This window comes from Coregonus lavaretus (genome assembly GCF_964263955.1).
Source record: "Coregonus lavaretus genome assembly, contig: HAP1_SCAFFOLD_863, whole genome shotgun sequence".
Taxonomy (NCBI): Eukaryota; Metazoa; Chordata; class Actinopteri; order Salmoniformes; family Salmonidae; genus Coregonus; species Coregonus lavaretus.
The window spans coordinates 101,798-112,841 of record NW_028160124.1 but is presented as its reverse complement, the minus strand read 5'-3'; the positions used below and the strand labels follow the sequence as shown (position 1 = coordinate 112,841).

General features: G+C 42.1%; 1 protein-coding gene across 1 annotated transcript; it reads right to left on the bottom strand.

Annotated features, from left to right (window-relative positions):
- Positions 1-2,128: 2,128 nt before the first annotated feature.
- Positions 2,129-10,264, bottom strand: LOC311122114 (germ cell-specific gene 1-like protein; the record flags this gene model as incomplete). The annotated part of the gene is made up of 5 exons (XM_084196520.1): positions 2,129-2,423; positions 3,343-3,454; positions 4,089-4,247; positions 6,795-6,842; positions 9,976-10,264. 5 exons carry the CDS (start codon positions 10,262-10,264, stop codon positions 2,129-2,131), a joined length of 903 nt encoding a protein of 300 aa, XP_084052646.1.
- Between the last annotated feature and the right edge of the window lie 780 nt (positions 10,265-11,044).

Below are 11,044 nucleotides of genomic sequence, written 5' to 3'. Positions count from 1 at the left end.
TCCTCTTTGCAGATTTTCTCTAAGCCATTAAGGTTTCGAGGATGACGTTTGGCAACTCGAACCTTCAGCTCCCTCCACAGATTTTCTATGGGATTAAGGTCTGGAGACTGGCTAGGCCACTCCAGGACCTTAATGTGCTTCTTCTTGAGCCACTCCTTTGTTGCCTTGGCCGAGTGTTTTGGGTCATTGTCATGCTGGAATACCCATCCACGACCCATGGCCCCATCCATCGTCCCTTTGATGCGGTGAAGTTGTCCTGTCCCCTTAGCAGAAAAACACCCCCAAAGCATAATGTTTCCACCTCCATGTTTGACGGTGGGGATGGTGTTCTTGGGGTCATAGGCAGCATTCCTCATCCTCCAAACACAGCGAGTTGAGTTGATGCCAAAGAGCTCCATTTTGGTCTCATCTGACCACAACACTTCACCCAGTTCTCCTCTGAATCATTCAGATGTTCATTGGCAAACTTCAGACGGGCATGTATATGTGCTTTCTTGAGCAGGGGGACCTTGCGGGCGCTGCAGGATTTCAGTACTTCACGGCGTAGTGTTACCAATTGTTTTCTTGGTGACTATGGTCCCAGCTGCCTTGAGATCATTGACAAGATCCTTCCGTGTAGTTCTGGGCTGATTCCTCACCGTTCTCATGATCATTGCAACTCCACGAGGTGAGATCTTGCATGGAACCCCAGGCCGAGGGAGATTGACAGTTATTTTGTGTTTCTTCCATTTGCGAATAATCGCACCAACTGTTGTCACCTTCTCACCAAGCTGCTTGGCGATGGTCTTGTAGCCCATTCCAGCCTTGTGTAGGTCTACAATCTTGTCCCTGACATCCTTGGAGAGCTCTTTGGTCTTGGCCATGGTGGAGAGTTGGAATCTGATTGATTGCTTCTGTGGACAGGTGTCTTTTATACAGGTAACAAGCTGAGATTAGGAGCACTCCCTTTAAGAGTGTGCTCCTGATCTCAGTTTGTTACCTGTATAAAAGACACCTGGGAGCCAGAAATCTTTCTGATTGAGAGGGGGTCAAATACTTATTTTCCTCATTAAAATGCAAATCAATTTATAACATTTTTGACATGCGTTTTTCTGGATTTTTTTGTTGTTATTCTGTCTCTCACTGTTCTAATAAACCTACCATTAAAATTATAGACTGATCATGTCTTTGTCAGTGGGCAAACGTACAATATCAGCAGGGGATCAAATACTTTTTTCCCTCACTGTAGCTATATTTTGCAGTCCACATTCTTAAAATACGAGTTAAAAGCCGACTGTCACCCCTGCCTAATTTCAAATTTAATAAGGCTAATAGCATGCAAAAACATAACATAAACAGTCCTATGATGTTCCAGGTAAATCTGAGGGTATTCTAATACAAATCTTGTTTAAAGGGGTAATCTGCAGTTGCGTCATCCATTTTTGGATGTATAAATGAATGATATGTAATCATTAATTCTTGAAGAATATAAATTATAAATGCCTCATGAGCTTAGTTCAACTGTCATACCTCATCAGAACCGAAAATATAAGCTTGTTTTACAAAGTAAATGTAAACAAACACTATATAGCCTCAAAACATGGTTACAACTATCATTTTGATATCATGGATATTCAGTCCTTGCATCCATAGCTCTGTCTATGAATTTGAGAGTGGTAACATTTCTCCAGCTCCATGCCTCAGCTTTTTACCAAAACAGGGGCGGGGAACACACTTTGTTATTGTTTCAACTGCTGATTGCTGCTTTAATAGTTTGGCCTTTTCTGGTTTCTGGGAAATAATCCTTGTGTCAGATCATGTAGTTGTATGATCAGTGTGTACAAGGCTGTCTTTCCATGACTATCAATGCCCAAACTGGGAAGAAGGGAGTGAATTTCCTGGCTCAATTAAGGCAGTGATGAATTCAACCAGATGGAACTGATTCAGTTGCTACAGAATCCCCAATAGACCCAACACAGACAACGGACCACAATTGAACAGCAGTTACTTTTGACACATCCCAGCGGGCAAAACTAGTTAAAATGATGTTGAAATAACATCAGCACAACCAGAAACTGGTTAAGAATGACATAATTGTGACAAAATGTGAACCATTTGTAACCAATTTTTCCCGCTGGGATCCCTCCCTTCAGCACTGGTCTTCCCCCAGAGTGTCTAGTACCTCACTCAGGTCTAACGACGCTGCCGGTATGTGTGTCATAATACCAGTGCTATACGGGGTCTGTGTGTACACCTCCACAGTTTGGGAGATGGAGTGTAGGGAGTGATCGCGGTAGTATCCCAACGTCTCCCGCGCCTGCTCCTTGCGGATGCTCTGCTCGAAGGTCTTGCGTTTGTGTCGGAACTCGATGACAGTCTTGGTGTAGGAGTTGAGGGTAGTGACTGATGCACCCATGCAGCAGGTGAAGGATGCCCAGGCCATGCTGGAAAACAGGAAATGGAAAAGATGGAAGAGATAGAGGAGAGGAAAATGATGGGGACATAGAGAGGAAAAAGCAAGGAAGAGTCCATTAAAGGTGCAATCTGCATATTTAGGCCTATCGTTGTTCATGGTCAGTTCATAGGGCAGCTGTTTGAATGAGAAACAAATGACAAATGACTTTAAAACAAACAAATGGCTTAAAACAAACAAATGGCTTTAAAAGCTAAGAAATGTTAAATATCAAAGTTATCAATCACTTGACAACAGCTCAAGTAATTCAGACAAATATTACACAAAGAAATAGGATGTTTTGATGAAACAGTGCAAAATACTGCGGAAAACATATAATCATTTTGAGTTTGGGGATTTTTGGCATACTTTTTGTAAATATGATTATTCCCATGTAAAAAATGGAAGGATCATAGCTTTGCAGGATTACTGTCAATCTGTCAATCCCAATAGGGTAGTATGTCAGTATGGATACATCCCAATAGGGTAGTATGTCAGTATGGATACATCCCAATGTAATAGGCCACTACTGTACGGTAGTCTATACATTGTAGCTCCCATATTCATTCACTACTATATATGTTATAATCCAGAGCTATGTCACAATGGTCAAGATGTTCTGCCTGGAAGATTAACATTCTGAACAGTGTACATATGTCTATGTGGGCTACACTTCACCCTTGATCCCCTTTTGCAATTTTCCAATCGCATCTACCATACATATATTGGGGCTTTGGGACACCAAAGCCTAATCCGCCTGGTAACATGAGAGCTTTGGGGTTTTCATTATTGACGCTACGTAGGGAGACACAGAATTTCACTACACCCGCAATAACATCTGCTAAATATGTGTATGTGACCAATACAAATGGATTTGATTTGAATTGCGTGTTTGTGTGTGTGTACCCTACCAGAAGGACCATCCATAGTCCCAGTTATAGGGCCTCCAGTCTGCAGGGCCCAGGGTGACTGTCACCTGAAACACCTGTGTGTACATCATGTGGGCCACCATACCCAGGAGACCTGGAAATACACAGATACCGGAATACATTTAGATGTTTAGTGTACATGTAGGCGCGCACACACATACACTTACACATACATGCATGTACACAGGCATACAGACACACACACACATGCCAGGAACTTGTGACCGCTGTGACGGTGACTTTTCAAAATCCCTCTCTGATAGCTGATGCTTCTACATTCGGAGAGGTTGCAGGTTATTTCCAAGTCAAGACGTACAAAATGAACTTCTCTACTTGCTAGCTTCACTTTTCATCATGTTCACCACCTTCTAATACTTTTTCCATGTCTGCTAGTGTCAACAATTGCATAGTACTGTATACAAGTATTTCTGTGTTTGTTTAGTTTGCTCCACAGATTTCACATAAATAGGGCCAGGAGTTTTTCCCAGACCAGACTCAACAACAGATAGCATTTTTGCCTGGCCATGTGACGTAACATATATAATTTCAACAAAAATCAAAATGTGTCATGAACAGAAAGAAATCTGAGCTCTATAGTTGTCAGGAGTTTTTCCTGGTCAGGTCATGTGGTCTGGGACAACTCCTGGCCCTTACACATGAAACAATAGCCTGGTCCCAGATCTGTTTGTGCCGTCTTGAAGAGGTTGTTTTAAACTGTTCCTCTGTACCTGAGAGGACGGTGAAGACAGCAGCGAAGGCGTTCAGTTTCAGTCCATCTATCATGTTGCTGGTGCTGGAGTGGACCAGTTCTAGACACATAAGGCTGAAGCCCACTATCAACAGCACTATGTACAGCATCTCAGAGACCACCGACAGCCATAGGACACCTGCAACAAACAAGGGTATTGGAAATCAGTGAGCAATTTTTTATAACCATGATATGATGTCGAATTTGAATCGCTGATAGTATTCTCATAATGATATCTCATGGTTGTGGAGAAAAGGGTTGATTTCTTTGATCGTGTATACTTCACCCATCTGTTTCATTCATAAATCATAGGACTGTATTTGACAGGTGCCTATTTGAAGTCCTGTCATGGACACTAAATGTTTTATTCCCCAAAAAGTAATTCCTGATGTCTGACGATTGTGTCCTAACTTAACTCGGGTACAAGTTTGTCTGTTTTAGTTTTTGGTCTCTGCCTATCTTACATCTCTTACATAATTTCTGACATCCATAGTGAGAACAGACCTGTTGATAATATATCTCAGGACCGAAAGGCCACTCAAAACCAATTAATGTAATTCATCTCTGAAGCTAAAAGTATCAGGAATCTTCTCAGGCCTTCCAGCGAGTCAAACCCTCACGCTGTCTCGCTACGAGACAGGTTGGAGTCAGACATCTCTTCCTACCTCGCCTGTCTGCTATTAATCCTTCTTGACACTTCATTGCAGGAAGTGAACATTGGCTGGTACCAGTATTTCCCCAGAGACGCTGTCAACGGGATAGGACGGAGGGTCAGGGGCGTTGGCGGGGATGGGGTTGGGGATGGAATGTACCAAGACTGAGACAGTGCCTTGTTTCATAATGGAATTTTGGTGATTTGGTGGTACTTAACTTTGGTGGTACTTAGCTTTGGAGACAGTATGAACACTGTACAGCGTTCTTATTACTGTAGAAGTATTCTTGTGAGTAGAGTATAGCAACAAAGTCGGCTATACGAACAATGCAAAGTACAATTTGCTCATGGATCATTTCACAGCTGTCATCATAACCTTCTCCTTCGACAGAGTGGGTGTGACCATAGCAACCCCACATCCCGTGTCCCTGACAACACAGCGGATGATGCCAAGGTTGTTTGAGAACATAAGCCACAGTACGTCTGGAATAGGGATGAGTTTATATTACCTCCTGTACATCAAGGCTGATATAGTCAATATATCAATCAACTATTGTGATGTCAATGTTCAAGTTTAATGAATATGCAAAAAAGTATACCAGAGATACAGAACAAGTTGTAATAACTGGTGTAAAACCAAAGCTTATAGATAGATGATCTGATGTAAAAAGCATTTAGTTATAAGTCTCACAGGAGAACTTTCTCAAGAATGTTCATTAAAAACAATCAGTAGAAGCATATGGGTGGATTTTTCATTTTGAAGCTCAATTAAATCTACTCTGCCTTCCTTCCTTCCTTTTTAATATATTAACTAAGAAAGTCACACCAATCCTATTGCTCCATGCATTACTTTAATCTGCAACATTGGTAGCAGTTAAATACTTCATATTGTTCTTTATATCCAAATTCAGACACAATTAAAGTTAATCAAATTAAACTTTGATGATGTGGTATGTTCATATTTAATATACATGAGGGGGAAAAGATTGTGTCAAAATGTAATTTCCTCAATTGGAACAACAAAGGCCAACAAAGTAACTAAATATAAGAAGGCAGATAAAACTTGATGCAGCCACAGCACCCTGCAAACATCTCCTGTATGGTGGTGTCATGACAGCCATTGTTATAACATTTGAGCAGCTAAAGATGACATTTGAGTGCAAGATGGCAGTTGAGACAGGATGCAGACCCCTTCATACCGCAAGAGTATAGCTCAACATCCTTTTATACTTTATGCAACCCTGTAGACCAGGGGTCTTCAACCTGTTTTTTGCCCAGGGACCCCCTCCCAGGCAAACCGGCGACCCAGGGAACCCCATCATACGTTAGCAAAAAATGTGCTGTCTTGTCTTATCATTAGGTGAATGATAATGGGAAGGGCAAGTACTCAAAAAATGTTAATGAATAGATTTGGTAGATCGTTTTTCATTATTTTGACTAAGAGCAGCTGTTTAGCTGATTAAACAAAGGTTAGCCATGTGTTGGCAAAAGTAAATGTCCAAGTCAAGAAAGCTTACCATCAGCCTGCGGCACTTGCTGCACTGGTAGCCTTTTCCAAAGCCTACATCAGATACTCCAGTGAGTGTAATTAGCTCCAAGGAGTGTAATTTGCTCAATATTAGGAGTTGAGAAATAAAGTAGATATTCTCTTCTTTTCTACTGTAGGTATGTAATTGAAAATGAGTTTATTCTGTTATTCATAAAAACATCCTCTTCCCCAGAGGTGGACTGGCCATCTGGCATTTTTGGCAAATGCCAGATGGGCTGGTCCATTTTTTGCCAAGTGGGTCTGTCTAACTTTTTTTTTTCTCACAATATGATCATTATCTGGCTAATAATGGGGGCCTGAAGAAAAATATGGCCTGGTGTGGGGGCCTCAAGGAAAAAAATGGGCCGGTGTGTTAGAAATGCCAGGGCCGATTTCTGGTCCCAGTCTGCCCCTGCTCTCCCTCTATATGTAATCTTCTTGGTATGGGGGATGTACAGCTCTATAGCAGATATGTTTACCTCCTGATGTATGCAGTGATCACTCACCTCTCTCCGAAGCCGGAGCCAGATCGATAAAGCTCCTGCATTTCTCACCTGGAACGAATGGAGAAAATGTAGTTTCATATCAAGCTGTAATACATCGCATGGGTACTTCAGGGTCACAATTCACTCAGAGTATCCTGTCTAGTTGACTTGATTTTCGAAATTTGTGGAAGTTCAAAAGTTCAAGAAGAGACACATTGCATGCTTGGCATGGAGAAAGGGAAAAGCCCAAAACTGAAAGAAGTAAAATACAAGCAAAGTTCACTGGATTCTAGCCACAAATCATTCAGAGTATCTATTAGCCTACAATAGTACGAATAATCTATTTTAGGTGAGGTTCAAAAGTTCAAGAAGAGACACACTGCGAGCTTGGCATGCAATATAGATTAAATAGCCTACAAGCAGCTTCAAGGCACACACAAGTCATTCAGATTATTTAGTCTACTTGATTGTACCCACTGGACAAAAACTGATTGAATCAACATTGTTTCCACGTAATTTCAACAACAAAAAATAAATGTGATGAAGTCATTTCAACAACAAAAAATCTATGTGATGACGTTGAATCAACGTGGAAAACTGATTGGATTTGCAGAAAGTCATCAATGTAAGGCAATTTAATCATTTTTTTCACCCAACTTTTAACCTAAATCCAATGTCCTGGTGAAATGTTTTGTTGATTTCATGGTGAATTCACAGTAGTTGACAACTCAACCAAATGTCAATCAAAACTAGACTTTGAAATGACATCTGTGCCCAGTGGGTATTTAAGAGGAAATGTGTGTTGTTCAAAATAAATAGTGACGTGTGCTTGGCATGAGCAAAGCAAAGAGACAAAACTGCAAATCAAGAGGTCAGAAACAAGCAGAAGATCATGTTCAACACATTGAGAGTAGCCTATCTAGTCTAATGCATCGGTAGAAGCTATTTTAGAGGAAAAAGGTTAAAGTTCAACCATCGCGTGCTTTGCATGAGAAACGGCACAGCGAGGTCAAGGACAAGAAGCCAGAGTTCACAGAGGTCAATGACTTTACCATCACCACAGAGCTTCCAGTTCAATCCTTCCCAAATGACATCCTTCTGGTACTTCTTCTTCCAGGACATTACTGGGACCTTCTAGGATCCTATAAGACCTTATGTCACCTGATCAACACTTGATAGCATGATGCACTTATTCATCCACCCATCCCTCCCTCCTTTCCTCCCCTCTTCCAGGCGTGATTTATTATTTCCGTCAGCTGTCTATTGTAGCCGCCCGCCGCGGCTGCTGGATTTGTCGTAAATCTAATGCATAATCAGGTATCAGGAAGATGGTGACAGATGTTTAGAGGAAAAACTCATCAAGGGCCGTTATGTAATCCTTATTAGTTAACTCAAGCTGTGTGTGTGTGTGTGTGTGTGTGTGTGTGTGTGTGTGTGTGTGTGTGTGTGTGTGTGTGTGTGTGTGTGTGTGTGTGTGTGTGTGTGTGTGTGTGTGTGTGTGTGTGTGTGTGTGTGCACGTCTGTGTATGTGTACAGTTCCAGACCTGATGAGACAACATGCTCCAAGTTTTTATTCTTGCATAAACTGTGGTGCTTTCTTTATGTTCTTAATGTCTCTTTAATATGCTATCACCAGACCAGGTCTACTGTATTCAACCAGAAGCTCTGATCCTGATAACTGATGCAGTACCTGGAAGTCCAGACCGATGTTTGGAGATGGGAAAGCTGCCATTTTTCCTGTTTTAAAGGTGGGAATGTTGCAAAATGTTCTTGATTGAGTCAGACTCAGTGTAACTAATCTAGCTATATAATCTCCTGAGACACCTTTGACTTAATGGTGTTGTCATTCCCATGGTAACAACGCTTACGCACGCATGTCATCGGATCCAGATGTTGCACTTTCACCTTGTGCATTTGTTTAGACTCAAGAGTAAAGCTGTGTGACGTTTTTACTTCTTGGTACAGACATTCAGTTTACCCTATAGACCTGTAGGGAGGGAGACTGCTAGGGTAGACTATTAGTACCCTATAGACCTGTAGGGAGAGAGACTGCTAGGGTAGACTACTAGTACCCTATAGACCTGTAGGGAGAGAGACTGCTAGGGTAGACTACTAGTACCCTATAGACCTGTAGGGAGAGAGACTGCTAGGGTAGACTACTAGTACCCTATAGACCTGTAGGGAGGGAGACTGCTAGGGTAGACTATTAGTACCCTATAGACCTGTAGGGAGAGAGACTGCTAGGGTAGACTATTAGTACCCTATAGACCTGTAGGGAGAGAGACTGCTAGGGTAGACTACTAGTACCCTATAGACCTGTAGGGAGAGAGACTGCTAGGGTAGACTACTAGTACCCTATAGACCTGTAGGGAGAGAGACTGCTAGGGTAGACTACTAGTACCCTATAGACCTGTAGGGAGAGAGACTGCTAGGGTAGACTACTAGTACCCTATAGACCTGTAGGGAGAGAGACTGCTAGGGTAGACTACTAGTACCCTATAGACCTGTAGGAAGAGAGACTGCTAGGGTAGACTACTAGTACCCTATAGACCTGTAGGGAGAGAGACTGCTAGGGTAGACTACTAGTACCCTATAGACCTGTAGGAAGAGAGACTGCTAGGGTAGACTATTAGTACCCTATAGACCTGTAAGAAGATAGACTGCTAAGGAAGACTACTAGCAGAGCCAGTAGGGACCCTTTCTAAGAGCACTAAGCTCATGTCCCCTAAACTTCTTCCCAAGGGGTCACTGTACTGTAACTCGAAACTCCCATCCCATGTTCCAATGATTGTTATGCAGGAATAAACTGCTCTTTAGGCTATCCAATACTTCAGAGTTTAATTGTGTGTGTGTGTGTGTGTGTGTGTGTGTGTGTGTGTGTGTGTGTGTGTGTGTGTGTGTGTGTGTGTGTGTGTGTGTGTGTGTGTGTGTGTGTGTGTGTGTGTGTGCGTGTGTGTGCAAAAATCTAATCAAGCCTTTATAGATCCTTGTCTATTTCTGAATTTCCAGGGTGTTCTTTTCGAATGGCAAGAATGCCTGTTTAGAAACCGGTATTGATAGAATAGTTTGAACACACACACCTGCAAACCTCCTTCCTATAAATATCCATATAGTTTCAGTCTTTACACTCCAGAGACATCACTATAATTAATTGACAACAATATGCGACAACGTCATTAACAACAACACCTCATCACCTCACCTTCATCATGGATATTCTCCGCACAGGAGAACCAGATCCCGGTGTGGAACTGTCTGAATAGGAAACGGTCGTCCCCCGTTTCCCAACTGTACACCACTACTTTGGGGTCCGTCTCGTTCACTCCATAATCGATGCAGTTGTGCGTGCGGAGTTTAGTGCACTTCGGCTTGGGGACGCGCTGCGTGCCGACGCACCAGTATGTTGTGATGAAAGCAGTTATTGAGAAAAAGAGCGCTAAAAGAATCATACTAACGGACAGCAGTGCCCTGTACTTGCGAGTGGTCTTCATTGTCCATCCATAGGTATCTGAACTTATTAGATAACTCATTCACAATCCATCCAATATGAAACAAAACAGGTAACGAAAAAGCTCCACCGAAAATAAGTTTAAACTGAAGTGCAACATGTCTGCAAAAAACAAAAACATCTTGGCACTCCAAACCGTTGACTTGAAATGACTCTCCCGACCCGATTTGACCAAATGCAAAATCTGAGTTTGAATTCAGCTTCAATCTATCATTATCATCTGTCCGAGTCGTTGGCCATTAGATCCCTTTCACACGAAGTGCCCCGAAAGGACACTCATCCATTCCCCGAGGGATTGTCACGTTGTCAAAAGATTTGAAGAGCTTGTTCGCACAAAATCTGTGGGATTTGGGTCGGTGATGCTCGCCTTCAATCTGTTCTCTCTCGCTCTCTCGCTCTCTCTCTCTCTCTCTCTCTCTCTCTCTCTCTTTTTTTTTTTCTCTCTCTCAGAGATGATGACATTGCAGTTTATTGATAGCATATTTTATAGTTTGTGTGAACAATAATCAAACCATAGCATCTGACTGGGAATCTGATCAAAAGTATTTCTTATCTTTCAAATACAGTACTTTGACTGAGCCTGTCTGGGTTGGAGTGCCAGATGGGCAGGGTTTTCACGCAGGGTTTTCACTTTTGGGACTATTCCATTGGCAATACCTGAATTATAACATCAATACAACATACAACACAAGCCTACCGTAGCCTACCATAAAGTCTATCTATATAGCCATTATTCAGTGTTACCATTAAGTCTTCAACTTGA